The sequence below is a fragment of the Patagioenas fasciata genome, chromosome 2 (genome assembly GCF_037038585.1).
Source record: "Patagioenas fasciata isolate bPatFas1 chromosome 2, bPatFas1.hap1, whole genome shotgun sequence".
Lineage (NCBI taxonomy): Eukaryota > Metazoa > Chordata > Aves > Columbiformes > Columbidae > Patagioenas > Patagioenas fasciata.
The window spans coordinates 46,088,117-46,107,536 of NC_092521.1; the positions used below are offsets into that span (position 1 = coordinate 46,088,117).

At 41.6% G+C, this 19,420-nt stretch overlaps 1 protein-coding gene across 5 annotated transcripts in view; it reads left to right on the forward strand.

The window, feature by feature from the left end:
* NOL4 (nucleolar protein 4) overlaps nucleotides 1-2,452 on the forward strand; it is a 193,959-nt gene extending 191,507 nt beyond the window's left edge. For all 5 annotated transcript variants that reach the window (XM_065830303.2, XM_065830302.2, XM_065830301.2 and 2 more), the window contains one exon: nucleotides 491-2,452. In XM_065830303.2, coding sequence (XP_065686375.1) covers nucleotides 491-684 — 194 coding nt within the window. In that variant the 3' untranslated portion in view covers nucleotides 685-2,452. The remainder of the gene's footprint in view (nucleotides 1-490) is intronic.
* The last annotated feature ends 16,968 nt before the right edge of the window (nucleotides 2,453-19,420 follow it).

Consider the following 19,420-nt stretch of genomic DNA (forward strand, 5'->3'; position numbering starts at 1 on the left):
ACAATCTGGCCGCATGCTGATTGAAGCATAAAACGTGCAAATAGATACCTTGGGAACATAAGTTTAAGATTCTGTGATAAAAACTGCAAGTGTGCAAATTGCCATGAGGGCTATGGTGGCAGCTGGAGCTGGGGGAGGCACAGGAAATGAACCTTCTGCCACTCACCAGTGTCAGATCCCAGGGCAGTCTTGGGGTGTGAGCAGCTTGCACTGTTGGGATACCCCTAAAGGCTGATTTTCTACTGGCAGCAGACTTGCCCCTTGTGTTACATAAACAGAACTTAAAGGGTATCTGTCATATATACAAATACATTTTTGTGGTCCCTATCAAGGCAACTGGTAGCTGTACAGTAATTTCTTGTCTGTGCTACTTCTGACTGACGCTCAGCTGAGAGCAGATTTTGCTACTCCGCATTTGTAGCTACAAACCTGTGAAACGTCTCTGGCAGCGAGTTCTGAAGCTTCTCTTCTTTTCCTTTGTTATCTGCAGGTCCAACAGATCTCAGTATGAAGAGGCAGTTAGCAACCAGCTCTGGATCCTCCAGTAGTTCCAGCTCTAGACCCCAGCTGAGTCCGACTGAAATAAATGCAGTGAGGCAGCTGGTGGCAGGGTACCGAGAATCAGCCGCGTTTTTATTGCGTTCTGCAGATGAACTGGAAAACCTTATTTTGCAGCAGAACTGAGTCATGACCTTCGCACTGGCCTGGTCTTATCTCAGAGTTTCCACTAATGACATTTTGATTTCCCAGAGCACACACTTCAGTTACTGCACAGTCTTTTAGGAGAGTTAATTACCATAATGCCACACTGTTCTTGATCCATAAAGTGATGTGTTAAGGTGCTTCAAGTGAACTACGACCTCTGGTATTTCTGAGGTACTTTACTGTGTCCAGCCTATTGCTTTTGTTTTAGTGTGTCAGCATAAATATCGAAAAAGTGGCTAGAAATTAACTCGTTCTAACAAGTGGAGGAAACAGAAGATGCTGTGATGGTTTAAAAAAAAATGGTTCAAGATCCAAGTGCAATATTAGTGGAATGTGATACTGACTCATTGGACTTAAAGCTGCAGTATATGGCAAAACGTTGCCAAATGTCCTGTTGCTACAGGGCACAATTGCAATTAAAAGGATCTTGTATTTTAAAAAAATGTAATTTTTATAAAAAAACAAAACAAAAGATTTTTGTTTTCATTCAAGATTTTTTGTTTTTACTTTGGTAAACTTTTTCACTGGTCCTGAAAATGTTTTGAGGAACTATTGTAAGTCCCCCTTTCCTCTCTTGAACCCCTGACTGTGCCCTTCTCCCCAACTTCATATTCTTTCTACAACGAGTAACTCTTGATGCTGGATAATTCTTCCCCCGTGTACTGTAACTTGTCATCTACAGAATACCTTCCAAAGGAAGCATGCATTTCCTGCATTCATACCATTCTCAACTCCATTCTGTAATATATTGCAGCTTTATTAGCAATTAATAAAGAGTTGAGGGGTTTTTTCTTAAAAAAAAAAAAAAAAGACATATCATTGAGGGAAAAAAAAAAAAGATAAATTGATTTCTTACGGTGAGCTCATCTAATTCCATGATCACTGCTGCTGTCCTATACAAGTCCCTCTAGTTGTGATTGGACGTGGATGATGAATGTGAAGAGGTTGCAAGTGACAATCTGAAAATTTGCACTCCTGCGTGTATTTATTTTGTTTTCCTTAATTTAAGCAAAATTCTTATGGAGGAAGGTCAATGACACTTCTTGATATGACTTGTAGAATTCCCAGGCCTAGCTAAAACCTGTACAAAACTGTAAATGGATGCAGCTGCAACTATAATAAAAGTCTTCTTTCCCCTCCCCCACTCTTCCCAACCCCTCTATTTCTTATTTTATAATATTGATTACACATTAATAGTGTTTTCTTTGTGCACTATGGCAGGCTTATTTTTAAGTATATAGAAAAAGTACTTTAGTTTATGCTTACTGTACTATCTGTTCTGTTGTTTAGCTTTTGTTGAATAACAAGTTTCTTGTGCATTCCTAAATTTGCCTTATTTCATGTACAAAATTTTATGTAATTCCATTTTTGACAATGAGTTTAAGGCATCAGTGATATTTTATATCTACTTGTTACATATAGTTTTCCAAGTAATGACTGTGATTGTGACCAAGTAATGTGCACTTTTTCTTGTAACTGTGGACATTGCTATGCTTTTTTTTCTCTAGTGTTTCTAGAATTACTGTTGCTTACAGATATGTAAAAGAAAAAGAACTTTTGTGATACTGTTGGTGAATATTAATGTGAAAAAGCCTATGAAATATGAGTATTTTGGAGGTACATAGATAGACAAACATCTCTAAGTTGTGGACTGATGTTCACATATTTAAACGAGAATTCAAAACCTGAGGGCTGGAATCATTTCCTCTGTTTTGTTTGGGTAAATAAACAGATTTCTGTGTTTAAATACATGATTGTGAAACATTATAACATTTAAATTGATGTAGCCTTTAAAGCTATAAATGTCTTTAAACAGGAAAAAGGGCCTTCTGGTCCAATTCGTGCGGACATCCAAACCTCTGTTCTCAAAATTAGTGAGTCAATCGATTAGGCTGATCTAGTTGGAGCTTCGCATTAATGAAGAATTTCCTCAGTAAGAGCAGAAGTGGGTGGTCCATAAATCGTGAGATCCAATCACTAGCATTTTATAATTTTAAGTTGGCTGGAGACAACAGCATTTTACCACCATACATTTATTCTCTAGAAATCTATTGGATGTCTTTTTAAAGCCATTTGTTCTTGGTTACAAGAATATTGTTGCAAATTCTTGCTGGTTGCTACCTATCGCCTGAGCAATGCATTTGCTCCTGATGTCTTACCACGCTTGTGAAAGCCTATAGCTTGTCTGTACCATAGATGTGTGATTCCCTCAGCTTTTGTCTCACCAGGCATTCAAAAGTCTGTTAAGAACCAGGTGCCATTTTCCTCTCTTCCACTTACAATTATCTACAGCTTCTTCTATCTCTTGCACACCAGGAGGGAAGCAGGTACATTGTGCCAGGTTACTGCTTGGGCCTCATAGGAAGAAGAGCTCCAGTGTACATTTTCCACCAGTGAAGAGAGTGACAACTATGCCTAGGTTTCCAGGCTTGCTTAGTCCTGTTTTGCAGGACAGTGTGCCTCAAAGTGTCAAGCAGGCAACAATCAGAGGTTTGTCTAAGAGGCTATTTGCCAACCAGGAATGTTTCTCAACTGGGTAGCATCACTGCTTTCCAAGCTGTCTTGCTAAATCCAGGTAAGGACAAGAGACTAGAGTAAGAGGAGGTAAGATATTTACTTCAGTGTTCTACCCTCTGACTCCTCTTTCCTCTTCCTCAGTTACTCCTCTTGAGAGAGAAGTAGCAATGTTGGGGGTCACCATATGACCTTCAAGGCCTATGGTTAGTTTCCCCTTTTTCCTGCTCCACCCCCAGCCTACCTTGATAGTTTATGTCTTCTATAGCACATACATCCTCTTCTTCTGACTTTTTTCTCTGAAATATTTAGGGCCACCTATTATAGGAGCCATCGATGTCCTTCTCTAAAGGCTCATACAGTCATTTAGATTTCAGTCCTGAATTTATAAAAAATTCCAGCAGACTGATGAGGTTTTTACTCTATAACTGTTTCCTGCTCTAAGCACTGGGTTTATTCCTCCCTTATTTAGAACAATCATAGATTCAGCTGTAGTTTTAACTTCCTCTTCTTCTAAGAGGCTACTGAAATTCAATCCCATTCTGTGAAGGAGAGACCATAGACATCAGTCCCCTTTTGTGTGTGCAAGTCTAGAACCAAGAATTGCAATTAAATTTGACCTCTTGGATCTAGAATAGGTCTCAAAGCCACCTACTCTTTGCCTCCCTTGGACTTCCTAAGGAAATAAAGGTGCAGTTGGAGGTGGAGAAGTGCTCGCTCTAGCTATAGACTGAGTCAGGCATCCAGAATTATCTTCTGAGATTTTTTTCTTTTTCTTACCCGTATCTTCTGTAATCAATGCCTGATCACCTCAGCCTAAGTATTGCTGTTAGGATAAGGCCAGTCCCTTCCAGCATGGACATGTCCCATGAGTATGAGTGCTTAAGGCTGCCTTCAGAAAAGTGTGATCCTTATAACCAGTATCTTTCTTACACCAGTTCTTCAAATTGATTGTCTCACTACAGAACTTCATCAGTGCAGACTGACAGGTGCTGGGCTTCCTTGGGATAGTCTCACATTTTCCCAACTATTTTGGAGTTTCCTTGGGAGATGTCCTCTAAGACCTCTAATACCTCCAGTCCTCAAGGTGTTCCCACCCAGAGTGAAGTACCAAACTTGACCATGACCTCAGTGGGTTGAGTCTCTTTAGGCTTACATCCACACTGGGAAGACAAAGTCATTTATCCATTCTTCTCTCTTCTCTCCTTGATTTCCAGGATGGATTTCATTGATAGGGCAAGAAACTGTGGGTAACAGCTTTAGATGCAACCGTAGGCTGTGGGAGTGGACAGTCTGACCAGCTTAGCAACTAACCAGATTTGTTTACTGCTTTCGATGTCAGCTGGGAAATTGGAGTCGGAACACATGAAAAGAGATCTGAAGTCAAAAGTTTTCTTCCACGTTGGCACTGTGCTGCCTGTCATCAAAGGAGAACACTGCCATATCAGCCATGGTGAGTACCAAAAGCTACAGAAAGACAATATGTAGGTAAGCAAGTGTTTGACAGTTTGAAAGCTGCCCATCGTGTATAGAGAATGAATTTTCTGAATGAGGAAAAGCAGATGAACATGTATGTGACCATCGCTATAAAAGTTATTGAAAAACAGAGTTATACTGAAGGGATTGGATATTCTTGTTGTATATTCTGAGTCCATGCTGAGTACAGTTTAAGTGGAAGTAAGTTTTGTTGGTAAAACTCCACTGAAATAAGGAACAATTTCCTTTCTCTCAAGTTCCTAGCACTGTGTTAAAAGCTTCCCATAAATTTCTCAATACTCCTTTGAATCTGGCCTTTAGTGGCTTGTAAGGCGTTAATGAGGAAGACATGCTTTTCTGTATGAAGAAAAGCCGATCTCAGTAGATCCTGGAGTGAGGATCTAGCCCTAACTCCAAGCACTATTGAAAAAGTTACAAGCACATGAAAATAAATAAATTCTGAAATAGTTGCAGAAATCTAGCATTGCTGCATAGATGGTTACTGGAGTAAGTATTTAAGAATATAAAATGGTTGTAGTGGGCAAGACCGGTTTTTTGCACAGCCTCCATCCTGGCTCTCATAATAAATACAAGAGATAAATATGTAGCTGATAAAACAGAGCAGAAGAATGGAGCAAGCGTATAGCAATGCTTTCTAAATGCATGCCCATGGCCTACAGCAGTTTGAGCCTGCGGTGGGTTGTCCCTGGCTGGCAGGGAAGCCCCCACCCTGTCACTCAATCACTCCCCAAGGTGGCACAGGGAGGGAATCAGAAGGGGAAAAGCAAGGGAAAAAAAAAAATTGATCAATTTAATAAGTGTTTAATAAGAATAAAAAAAGAAAAAGTGATGCAAAGGCAATGACTCACCACCTCCCACCAGCAGAATCATGCCCAGCTGCTCCCCAAGCAAGGGTCACTTTGGACACACATCCCTCTCCAGCCCACCCCATGTTTTATTGCTGAGGATGATGTCATATGGTGAGCTATATAAAAAAAAAAAAAAATCAAACACAAAAGGCAAAGGAATTGCTTGAGGTCATACAATCCATGAATGCCCAAAACAGGTATGCTGACTCCTTTGCAATGTCCTGCCCCTGTAAACTGCACTCCAGATGTGCCAACTGCAGGACATAAAGTCCAAGAATGGGATTTTCATTTTTTTTTCTGCTATGCTGTCCTCAGGACTGGATCAAATGTTGGAGAAGACGGTGCAGAAATGGTTTTTTACTCTAACCCAAATAACCTACTTAAATCTCTTTTTCACCACTGAAAAGGGGAACACAAAGGAGCTGGAAAGGCTGTAAAATTAATAACTTCTTTATGAATAGAAGCTTTACGTTGTGCCACCTAATTCAGTTAACTTCTCTGAGTGTGGGGAAGGATTTTTTTATGCAAAGTTTTTTATTCCCTTTTCTAATAATGTCTTGAAACACAATTTAAATGAGTTCTAATTATTGTGACTCTATAAACATATAATTTGATTTGGAAGTACACCTTTGCTGTGGTAAGCCAACTATAAAATTATGGTGTAAGGAGGACTGGGAGAAGGATCCAGTCTACCAATTGTGCACAGATAGGATTGTCCTTGTTTTCCCTGAGAGCCTGGTCAACCCTTGACTTAGCAGGGAGGTGGATCACAGTAGCTAATTAAAAAAACAAAACAAAACATTGTCACAGTGTTGCTGAATTTTCAAAGTTTCTAGAAAATAATTTTTAATTGAAGTTTTTCCTAATACTACTCCTCTGGAAACAGGAGAGTAAGGCTCCTGTTTTGTTATTGTAGGGTTTCTAATCAGTTCTTGTTGCTGGTTTGTTTTTTACACTCAGTCACGACACAGTGAAGCACTCATAGCAGGAAAAGCACTAGGAAAAACTGGCAAAAAAATAGAAAGGGTAAATTACTAATTTTTCAAACCTGTCTCTATTTAACTGTTTTGAATTAATTTCATTTGTGATTGCAAACTCAGAGTGCTTCAGCGCCAAAAGGTTGACCTATTTATTTCCCCTCATATTCTGTAGCAGTGTGCGAAGGATTTGCTATGCAGGGGAATAGCCTCTAGCTGAGAAAAGCCCTGAGTGCCCCAGCCAGCAGGCAGCCTTATCAGTGTTCATTGCTGCCCCTGATATTTGAAAACTGCAAGCTACAAGGCATGCTTTACTTGCAGTTCTGTTCTCTAATAATTAGAGGCACAGGCTAATTCTTTTTAATGTCTTTGTCCGACCTCATTTTTTTTATTTTCAATGCAAACATTAAACTATACAGAAAAAAACCCACAAAATTATAGGTTTAATATGTATCTTTAATTTGCAGCATACAGTTGAGGTCCACATTTGGAAAACTTTAGTAGTCTTAGTGCTAAAGTACAAAATCATACAATTGCTCCTTTTTAAAAATAAAGTTATTAATAGTGATGGTTTACAGTATGTAGAGTCCAGATTTCTTCTGCTATGTGGGGAAATCCTGACAGTGGAAATCCAACCTCTTCTTTGGACTAGGGTGTCAAAGACTGTGGCACACCCTGTCCATTGTCCCTGCCATGTTCTTTGTCACTGTGTTACCTTACAAACATTGCTGATTGGAGGGCTTGAGATCATGCTCAATTAAAAAACTACCACACGGTTATTGATTAAAGTTCAGCGGTTCAAACACCAAATCATTTAGAACCTGGTAGAATCAGAATGGTTTGAGTTGGAAGGGACCTTTAAAGATCACTTAGTCCAACCCCCTCTGCCATGGGCTGGAACACCTTCCACTAGGCTGCCACTATAGGCCTTGGTAAAAACACACTTTTTTCTTATATATATTGACAAGCTGCATTAAAGTCTAACCAGAGCCTTCTCTTCTCCAGGCTGAACAACCCCAGCTCTCTCAGCCTGTCTTCAGAGGTGCTGCATCTTTCTGAACATTCTTCTTGTCCTTCTCTGGACCTTCTTCAACAGGTCCATGTTTTTCTTGTACTGGGGACTCCAGAGCTGGACACAGTATTCCAGCTGGGTGCTCACCAGAGCAGAGTAGAGGGGGAGAATCATCTCCCTCAATCTGCTGGCCATGCTTTTTTAGGCAGCCCAGGATAGGATTGCTTTTCTGGCCTGCAAGTGCACATTGCCAGTGCATGTCCAATTTTTCATCCACCAGTATCCCAAGTACTTCTCCACTCTTAATCCATTCATCCCCCAGTTGTACTGATACTGGGGATTGCCCTGACCCAGGTACAGGACCTTACAGTTGACCTTGTATTTCGTGAGGTTCACATTGGTCCACTCCTCAAGCCTGCCAAGGCCCCTCTGGATGGGATCCCAAAGGTATCAATGTCTTGACCCATTACTACAGTATGCAAAGGAGCAGGCTGTTATGATTACTTTTATGATAATACAGAAAAGTTCTCATTCCTGTTGGCCTTTTGGCTGGTCATTGCATTCCTGATATTTTGGGGCTGAAGAGTTTGTGGAAAATCTCTGTGAAATGCTGTGGCTCAGGTGTTGCGGGCAGTTTGGGGATGTTTCAGTACTTCAGAAAACCTTTGAGTGGCACTTTGTTGTATCACTGTCACTGGAGCTTCAGACTGATATTTTAGAACTAGAAAGAGGATTCCGTTGTCAAAAAATTGAGAGAGAAATGTGGTTATTAGCTGTCACTTTGTACATCATGCTAGATGCTACTTTTTATGATATAAAGAAGTGAAAATTAATCTTTGCTTAAGGAAGGCCATCTGCCCACCCTAGTCACTATAAAAGGCCACTTTTTTCTTCTGTTGGGCAGAATGAGAATACTAACAGGGATACTGATTTTTTATTAGCCTTCTATTGCTCCCCACCAGTGAGAGGATGTCATTGTTATGGTAATACAATGTGAATGACACAATACAATGAAGGAAATCAAGAGGCATTATGTGCCCTGATGAGCACCAAGCCCTGAAAGGACTCTGTAGATCCAGACCTGTTTCTCTTAGGTTACTTGAGCAAAGACTCGACACATTTTGAGTGGGCACGGTTTACTTGTCAACATTTTATTCACTAAATTGGTGTTAGTAACTACTAGAAAGACTTACCTACAGGTCAAACGTTGCAGATCCTGTCCCAGGCTGTGAATAACAGCTGTATTAGGGCCACTCTTTAATGGGAAAAGGCATGACCTTTGTTGAACAGAGAGCAGTTCTCAGGCTAAGAGCTTAGAAAATCTTTATAAAAATGAGAGGCATTCACCTAAGCCATAGCTTTACTCAGTTCAGGCTTTGGCAAACCTTAAGAACAGGGTGCCCCTATGACAAGTTGTGACCTCAGCTGTAACTGCAACTAAAACAGTAAGATAGATATTCAGCTGAAACATCAGACAAATCACATCATTTACCTGGATGAAATGCAGAGTTGATTGCATGTCTTTCATTATAATAGTTCTTCCAGTGATCACAGCCCAGCTGGGAGGTCTGTACCAAATACTCTGACTATACAGTGCTTTCTAGAAAGCTGATAGCTCTAAGATGAAGGTAAAAAGCCTTTTCACTACTGACTGATTTTTTGCCATTTCAAAAAAGAGTAAGCATTTGGTTTGGATGCCAGAACCTTTGTGTTCATTCACTGAAACCTGCTAGCTAGTTTGTTAATATTTACTTGTAAAATTTAGTTGCCGAGTAGCAGACTTAGCATGAACACTAATAAATGGTAAACCACTGAAGTGATCGTTATTCATGACGAGCAGGTACGCTGTAGTAGGTTCTTCTTGTGAATATTTCACTGTTACTTTATGTGAGAATATTGCTTTAAAACTGAGGCCAAAGTAGAGACAAGTGAAAAATTGGCCCAGTTTGGCACTGAACAACCAGACCTGTGTTTCTGCAAGCTGCTGAGCAGAAGCAGTTTTTAAAACCAGTCTGTGGAAGGGTCCCCAGAAGAGGGTAGCTGCTTTTGTCTCTGTTTGAGAAACAACTGGGTAAGTAGGAATAGGATTTAAGGTAAGTATTATCCAATACTGGCTCCTGTGTCACTGTCACTCTGTCTTCCCAAAGTGTATTTATGGTAGGAATTCAACAGAGACCAGACTTCTTCCCAAAGTATTTAGAGATACCAAAATAAAGTAGTGATCTTGTCTCATTTCCTTCAAGGATGACAATATGACATGGCAGAGCTGTGCTGTCTAAAACCCACACTTGCCAAACTAAAGAAGTTTTATTAACAATAAGCAGTTTTGATTCTCTTCTGCAGGTGGCAGTGCTTATTGCAGTGTTGTTTTATATCCAACACTCAAGCAAGACCCAAGTAGTCAGTGAGTCTGAGCTAAAAGATCTTGGTCAAGTCTTGCCTGACTAGAGGTCACTCATGAGGTCCTCCTGGTTAACCCTCTACACTTCCATGGTGCCTTCTTAACCTCATGCTATATTTGTTCTCACTTCCATTTGGCTTCTTTACTGAATTTGTAGGGTTGGGTTTTTTCCCTAAGAGGAAATGCATATTCCTAAGTATTTTGCTTCCTTCTGTCCTGACGAATCAATTTAATAAGACTCCTTTTATTTTCTCATATTAAACTTTTAAGAATCCATAAATTCTGCTGTAAACACAAATGCCTTAAAACCACAATAGTGTCTTCAAAATATGGATTGCAAAAAATAATAAAAAATACCTAGAATGGATTTACATGATCCCCGGAGCTTAGAGCAGGAGCTTTGCTGAGAACATGAAGCAAGGCTAGATGAAGGAGGGTTTATATACTCCTAATAAGATGCTAGTCTGGAGTTTTTCTTCCCTTACTGAACAGTAACAGGCCCTTTCATGTAACATGATGTTGTTTGTTGTTGCTGTTTGTTTTTGCAACCACAATCTTTAAGGGCTAAGATTAATAAATTAAAACAAACAAACAAACAAACAAAAACCCAAACCTAACTCAAAACATGTTAACGGCTGCCTTCACTGGGAGCAGGAAACACATTCAGGAGAAGTCATCAGGCCAGCAATTGGATCAAACTCAAAATCACTGCTACTTTATTTTCTTTAAATTGCAACACATCAGTACAAGCAAAGGCTTGAAAACTAAACACTCTTATCTGGCATTCGTACCCTCAGCTTGCATGGATGTCCTGCTCTGCAGGCTTGGCATGGTGAAGGTGTCACCCTATAAGTTGCAGCGGCCCATCTCCGTGAACACCAGTGTGCCTGTGCTAAAAAACTTCTCTGCTTTCTGGTCATTTACCCCACTGTGGAATGCAGACATTAATATGACATCCTTTTATGCTTATTTAAAAGTTTTTTTCTTTCACTGTCCTCGTCGCAGGAGGAAAGGGCAAGGAAAAAATGTGACATGCACTTACAGGTATACTTTCCAATGATTTTTGTACATTTACAGCTGCAGCTACAGTGGGGCACAGCAACGTAACTGAATGGGGATGATCCTAGCAAGCCCAGGCACCTGGCTGACTCTCTGACATATTACCATTGCTTTTAATTAATTTCCCAGTCCAGACAGGATGAAACCAGAATCATCACAAAATGGACAAAGCTGTGAGTGTGCTTTGATGTGCGACAAAAAAAATCTAAGCGGACTGTTCTTAGATGTAGCAAATGTTTGTGGAATTGGTTCTCAGTGTCTTTGAAGGAGAGGTTATCATTAATTTCTTCAGAGAATGTCACTCCACAGTCACTTACCCACCTCCCTATTAGCGTTTCCCACTGAAGGACAGGTTCTTTTCCTGGAACAAGGGAAAAGGGTATATTATACAGGCATCAAAAAGGAAATTTTTGGGTAGTGACAGAGGTTTTCATTTGCAGGACACGCAAAACAAGGAGACCAATGTCTGGGTGGTAGCATCTAGCAAAATTAACCACTGACATCCATTAATTTAAATAAAATCCCTTAATTATTAGTGTTAATTTAACCACTTTATCTCCTACTACACCAAGAATTTTCACAGGTTGCTGTATCATGACACCTACTGGTAGAGATAACAAAGATAAATAGAGGCAGCTCTTTCTGCACAATGAAAGAGATGTCTCTGTCTAAATTGAGGGTTTTCTTTCACTTTGAAGAGGTTACTGGTGTATGTACATTCCCATGGGCATCTCAATCACTATGGCTTGGAAAGGGCAGAGGTGTGGTTAAACACAACAGTGTCTGCAAGGGGCAGGTGCACCCCAGATCGCGATGTCCCAGGTCCTGCATCGTCAGCTCCTGTGCCACTTCACTTTGGGTTTTAGCTTCAGGTGAAGCTATAATTAATTTCTCGTTTGTCCTAGTTAAGGGAGCAGAGTGGTCATGGAAAAGACAGCATCCCTACCTTCAAAGTAAAGCTCCTGGTTTGGCCTAGGTTTTTGGAAACCTCATTGCTGAGAAGTCGCTTTTACAGGTGTATCCTCCACAGACTGCTGTAGGTAAGCTTGAATTCCTTTTAACTGAAGTGGTGTACCAGTTGATGGACTATTCTGAAGACACTAGGGATGGGTTGAAAGCTCTATGTTAAGCCCTTTTGCAGGGTTCTCCTTGTCAAGGTTTGGGGTGTTTTTGACTTGCAGACCTTCTGCCCTTATATCATCTGTCCTTTGTTGGGGGAAAAATATCCATATGAACAGATATAGAAAACAGATTTGTGTGAACTGTAATCAGGCAGTGGTAAGTTGAAACTAAAATCACAGAATCACAGAATGTTCAGGATTGGAAGGGACCTCAAAGGATCATTCAGTCCAATGCCCCTGCCGGAGCAGGAACACCTAGATGAGGCTACACTGGAAGGTGTCCAGGTGGGTTTTGAATGTCTCCAGAGAAGGAGACCCCACAACCTCCCTGGGCAGCCTGTTCCAGTGTTCTGTCACTCTCACTGAGAAGTTTCTTCTCAAATTTAAGTGGAAGCTCTTGTGTTCCAGTTTGAAGCCATTACCACTTGTCTTACCATTGGTTGTCACCGAGAAGAGCCTGGCTCCAGCCTCATGACACTCACCCTTCACATATTTATAAACATTAATGAGGTCACCCCTCGGTCTCCTCTTCTCCAAACTAAAGAGACCCAGCTCCCTCAGCCTTTCCTCATAAGGGAGATGCTCCACTCCCTTAATCATCTTCGTTGCTCTGCACTGGACTCTCTCCAGCAGTTCCCTGTCCTTCTTGAACTGAGGGGCACAGAACTGGACACAATATTCCAGATGCAGTATCACCAGGGCAGAGTAGAGGGGAAGGAGAACCTCTCTCGACCTACTAACCACCCCCCTTCTAATACACCCCAGGATGCCATTGGCCTTCCTGGCCACAAGGGCACAGTGCTGGCTCATGGTCATCCTGCTGCCCACCAGGACCCCCAGGTCCCTTTCCCCTACACTGCTCTCTAACAGATCATTCCCCAACTTATACTGGAACCTCGGGTTGTTCGGCCCAACTCTCCAGCCTGTCCAGGTCTCTGGATGGCAGCACAGCCTTCTGGCGTGTCAGCCACTCCTCCCAGCTTGGCGTCATCAGCAAACTTGCTGACACTGCACTCTGTTCCCTCATCCAAGTCATTGATGAATATACTGAATAGTACTGGTTCCATTACCAACCCTTGAGGCACTCCACTAGATACAGGCCTCCAACTGGACTCTGTCCCATTGACCACGACTCTCTGGGTTCTTTCCTTTCAGCCAGTTCGCAGTCCACCTCACTACCCGATTATCCAGACTGCACTCTCTCAGTTTAGCAGCGAGGATACTGTGGGAGACCATGTCAAATGCTTTACTGAAGTCAAGGTAGACCACATCCACCATACTTTACCACACGACTCCATCAATGGGTGCAGAATTTTCCAAAATGTTTCTAAAACAAGCAACTTTTTGGCATGTTCTCAAAGAGAAAGCATTTTTCCATGTCTCAATATTGACTCCATTGGGCTTTGAACCTTTCAACCATTTTATTCCAACTCAGACCCAGCATCATACTTCTGTTACCACCTTGAAAGCCATCTGCTTCACTAGTGTGTCTTGTTTCTTTACCGAATAGAATTTCCCTATTTGACAGCACACTGGCAGCACTTTCATTCCTCAGGATATGGTTTAATAGTGAGCTATTATCTATGTCTGCTCAAGCTTTTGAGATCTACTTCAGGTTTTCTCCTCTTATTAAATTACCGTAACAATGTCAGTTATCAAATTGTCATCCCTGTTAAGTTCTTCCACTGTGCATAAATCCATTTTCACACTGCACAGGGCAGAATCAAGCAGTTTACAAGCGGGATGTCTGGCCAATGCTTCAGCTGCATAAATCATCTCATGTCACATAAATATGAATGGGAGCTTAGGTATACATGGAGAGAGGAGCAAAACATTAGTAAGGATGCCAGCATTTCTCATTTGTTGTTTGGTCTCTCCTTCTAGGAAGAAGCAGCACAACAAAATGAACTTTTTCCTATTGCAGCTTCCAAAGCAGTAAAACAGATGGCACAGTTTCCCAGTAGGAAAAGTACCTTTTCCTTTAACCATTTTTGCAAACTCCAGTTTGACGTGTCAAAATATTTTTTCCCACATGACCATCCCTTTAAAAGCTGTGATTTTATTTTGGCTGCGTTCAGTTGGATTTCATCTGGAACAACTTTTCAGTGTGTGTTTTTGTATTAGCTAGAGAGGCTTCTGAGCAGATACCCCCCGGTTCTGCCAGGGAGGAAAGTGCAGATCAAAATTTTGTGCTTATAACCCTTTTACTGCAGCCACATTGCCCCATTGGTGTGTGCACAAGAAAAAAAAAATCGCTTTCTTCATTTGTATTTTCTTTTTGCAAATGAAGACCTGCTCTTGGATGTTCCTTTCAACATCAAACTGCTTCTCACCTGAGATAAGAGAGTGGCAGGAGCCCTCACTTTAGATCAGCCTCTCCTGAGACCTTTAACGGATGTATTTACTGTGCATTGCAGCAAATAGAAGCTGAGCCAGGAAATTTGTCTCCTAAAACCTTGCAGAAAGAGACTGCTTTTTTTCCATTAATTTACACCAGATAAGGTGATATCTAAGACATGCTTTTCCTTGAAAAAAGTTTAATTGGCTAATTATAACTGCAACACCACTTCCACTGTCATCTTTCCTCCTGGGTAAAATTTTGTGCCAATTCACACAGACAAGTTACTTAAAAGGGAGTACCTCTCCAAGAACCAGCTTCTCAGCTATTTTGCAGTTAGGAGGAATCCTTTGCCAATTCCATCCCTATTGTAGTGCCAATTACAAGCTCTGAATATGGCCTGCAAGTTCAGCAAACTGACTGTTCAACATCATTTTCACATCCCCATGCACTGGCATTGCACTAGTAAGCCTTCACAAAAATGACAGCTGCCACTTTGGATGTTCTGAGGGTCTCCTGAGCATGGAGCAGAGCACCTGCCTGGACTTGGTGGTGGAAACAGATTTAGGTATTAACAACAACTATGCACATGCGTACACACAAAGAAAACAAATTCAACTTACACATCTACATTTAACTGTGTGTAAAGAACACAGGTTGCATTTATATTTGATTCACTCATCCTTTTCTCTTCATGAGGTTAGTGTCCCAAATCCAACCCAAATGCGCACTATTACTGTGCTCCCCACTCCCTCCTGTCCTCCCATGTCTGGGGCAAGAGGGAAGGGAAAGAGACCTTCGGAGGGAGCCTCAGTTTTAGGCTCCCCACCTGCTTTTCCTTGGCATGTGGAAACTGTGCCCTTAGGGATCCCAGGCTCCTGACACAGCAACTTATTTTTCACCTCTGTTCAGGCAATCAAAACCGTAAGCTTATACTGAGCACACAAAATCTGGCGTTTCTTTTCTTCTTGTGCCATTGTGTGTGTAAGCAGGAGGAGTGTGGATCAACAGCTGCCTTTAGTCCACAGTCAATCGGCTTAAGGATGTAATCATCTAGAAAAAGGAAGGGAAGCTAAACTGCTGTCACTTGCTGCTAATAAAAGTTATGGCATTAAGCAACAGCAGGAGACAGGCTTTTGTTCACCCTAAGTGAGCATTTGGCTCTCTGTGTGCCTTGTACTGTGGCAACACTGTACATTGAGAAGGGCTCTTACAATGGAGCAAACCTGGGGGAGACGTGTATTCAATGTGCTACTGACTCTGTCATTCATTTCCGGTGTCCCTGCTAGCTTGGTGAACATTAATGCTTGAATTAAGCTTCCCTGTCCTCTACCATCTAATTCTGCATTGTTAGGCACAATCCAGGGGTTTTGTTTCTTGGATTTTGGGGGATTTCTTTTTTAAACAGCAGCTGGTTGGGTTTGGCACAGTAATTACTTTTGTGTCACAAATTCAGCATAATGGCTGCACTGCAGGACCATGCAGACAAGCTGTGAGGCAGCAAGACCCAGCTTAAACAAGAGAGAGCTTTGATAAATAGTAATACTGGCCAGGAAAATGATTAAAAAAACCATCTGCAACAAAGTATGGGCTCAGTTACCTGAGAGCTACCATATTTTAACATGTTCTTCCCTTCAAATATATTATTTATCTTCGCTTATTCAGGATTGAGAGGTTTGGGGGATTTTAGCCATGTTTACTTCTCGCATAGCAAGCACTGGGAAGGACACTAGAGCCCTGTTCACCCGCAGAAGAGATGAACATATTAATTCAGACGTCTACATTGCCTCATGTGATTAAGGAATGATACAGGAAATCAGACACCTTGGAGCTAAGACTCACCTGATGATTCAGGTCTTTGTGTCCTTTCTCAGACCTTCAAGGAGCTTACCAGTGTTGCCAGTAACTGATGTCTACTGCAAATTGTAAGAAGGGAGTAAAATCAATTTAGACAGATGCTGACTAGTTACCTGAAAGTGATTCCCTTTTTCAGTATTGTTGATGTGCTGAGATGAAGCAAGAAAAACAACTGATCAAGCCATGACAAAAAGTTCAATATCCAAGTACAAGACATGAAAAATGAAAGCCAACATGTAAAAATGAAAAATAATCGTAATTAAAACAACAGTTCTGATTGGGCTACTGGCTGATGCTATTCAGATAAGTTGTTTCTAGGAGGAATCCCAAATCTAATGAGTTTTTTACATACTTTACAAACTAAGTAAATATGAAAACAGTACTAAGCTGTCCATATTGTAAAAACTGTGATTGCACTGAAGTACTTGAAGTAGGAGAAAAAAATCTGCCCTTCCTATACAGAATGTAAAACAAGGAAGAAAATTTTAATCTGTCAGTGGACAAAGTAGGACTCCTAGACTTTAGTTTATCATTTCATAGAATCATTGAATGGTTTGGGTTGGGAGGCACCTTAAAGATCTTCCAGTTTCAATGCCCTGCCATGGGCAGGGACACCTTCCACTAGACCAGGTTGCTCAAAGCCCCATCCGGCCTGGCCTGGAACATTTCCAGGGATGGGGCATCCACAGCTTCTCTGGGCAGCCTGTTCCAGTGCCTCAGCACCCTCATGGTGAAGAACTTCTTCCTTATATCTAATCTAAATCTACCCTCTTCCAGTTTAAAGTCATTACCCTTTGTCCTATCACTACATGCCCTTGTAAAAAGTCCCTCTCCAGTTTTCTAGTAGACCCCCTTAATTCCTTCTTTCTCTTATAGTCCTGTTTGTAACATCAATAACTGGGGAGCTTGGGATGACAATCTATTAAAACTCAGTCAAGCAAGTGTTTCTCTGCTCCTCTGAACCAGCTCCTGTACTCTGAATACACTGCACTTGGGATTAGTAGAAGCATTTAACAACAAGCATTTAATGTAAGCCAGTGTTAAGTTTAGCCAAGATGCTGGCATCAGCCCTTGAAAGAAAGCTAAAAGTGTGGTATTTCAGATAATGTCAGATGCTAATAGTGGGTAGATGCACACTTTAATTGTAACTCAGTGTGGTTTGCTGCCCTGAGCGGTAAGAAACTCTTGTCTGTGAAGGTCAGAAGGCACCACATGCCTCGAGTGACTGCAAAAGCAGCCAAAACCACCTCGTTTGAGTTGTTGCTCACCACTCAGTGCTAGCCAGGTTAGCACCACAGAGGGCTTCCTGCCAGCGGGGAAGGATAGTCAGTGCACCCACCAGTAACGCTGTGCTGGAGTTCACCCATGAGGAACATAGCAAAGCTGATGCCCACGGAGGCTCAGGGACGGGGCAGTTTCCCTTGTGAGGTTTTGACTTTTCTTACCTGAGCATTAAGCTGCTCATGTCTGGCTGGGGAAGGTACACAAGGAAAGGGATTCACCGGAGGGCAGAGGTGAGGTGTTGTTCAGCCCCTGGGTTTGATGCTTGAGATCCTGAACTGGAAGTGACAGTCTGAGTCCCAGGGCCATTTGAGGAAGGGAAGAAGAGCAGCTTCAAGCCTGACAGTTAACTTGCCTCCCTGGTACAGTAATACCAGAAACATGTCATGGGAAGATTTAAATAGAAAGCGTTCCATTTAATGGGGTTTTGGTCACAGTACTGTGGATCTCTTTAGCAGCATAAAATGTACATTTGAAGCACTGCCCCTTTGCCTTAAACTTCTGGTTCGTTTTTCTTTGCTAGTGCCTTAATGGTGGGCACTCTTTTTTCAAAGGGAGAAATGATCTGCAGTACATAGACAATTTGATGGCTGCACATATTGCACTGCTGGCTGCTGAAATCAAAATACGAACCTCTGCCTCTTTGCTCTATCTGTGTTATATGCTAATTGATGTAACTGCAAGAAAAAGGAATTAATTATTGGATTGTACAGTTAATTTCATTGAACAAGAACACTACACAAGACAGCCAATACAGCACTCCTCCTTGAATTAGATTTTTTTATCTGATTTATATTTCACTTCAGCAAACCCCTTGTTAGTACACTGAAGAAGCTGAGGCTTCATGTGTGAGACCTGAGACAGGGACAATAGAGGGGGTAAAACAGATGAGAGAGTAACTGGCAAAGATGACAGGGGAGGGGAAGGTTGATGGAAAGGGAAGGCTGATGGGAGGGGAAGGTTGATGGGAGGGGAAGAAGTAGAGGAGTGAAGGTCTGTCTCTAAATGTTTCATCAGAGCATCCTTTGCTATCATCTGCTCCAGTTTTAAGTGGGAAATGGCACGATTCACAGAGGAGCTGCCCACTCCCACCTGAGATAACCATGTTTCTTTCATTCAACAACATATTCTCTTCTGTGGGGAGGATAGCAACCCCAAGAATGGATACTGCCTTCAGCACTACTGCAAGATTCAAACAAAAACCAATTTGCACAAATTCAGGATATACAATTCTTTTACCACCAAGAATACACGTCTTGATCGAGTCCCACCTACTATCTAGAGCTCCTTGGAGGCACTTCCACCCCTCAGGCCAGCGGCGCGCCCCCTACCCATGCAGAATTCTGTGACAGCAGATTCATTTCCCCTCTTTGGGCTGGTCACAAGTTTCATAAGCAGAAAAAAGTCTTCATTAGCCTACTCCACTCCCTGGTTCCCCTTCAAAACTGAAGCTCCTTTTTCCTATGGAAAGTATTTCCTTAAACCTGCTTCCTTCTCTGCCCACTCACTGCCCCCAGCCAGCAGATTCTGAAGCAGAGGGCCTAGTGATATCACAGCAATCCTCCTCTTCCTCAACACCTACCAACACACTGTTCTTGAAGACCCTAAAACCAGTACCTAGTTATCACTCTGAAAACTTTTCCAGATGCCTTCTACTACTTCTGCATATCCTGCAAGCATTTGCTAATATTCCTGCCATAAACAAATAGTACATGGTCCAATAATTAAATGGTGTTTTTAGAGAAGCTAGTAAAGGGTGTTTCAAAAAGATGGAACCAATTTGAAATCACTACATCTCTGCCGTCACCAG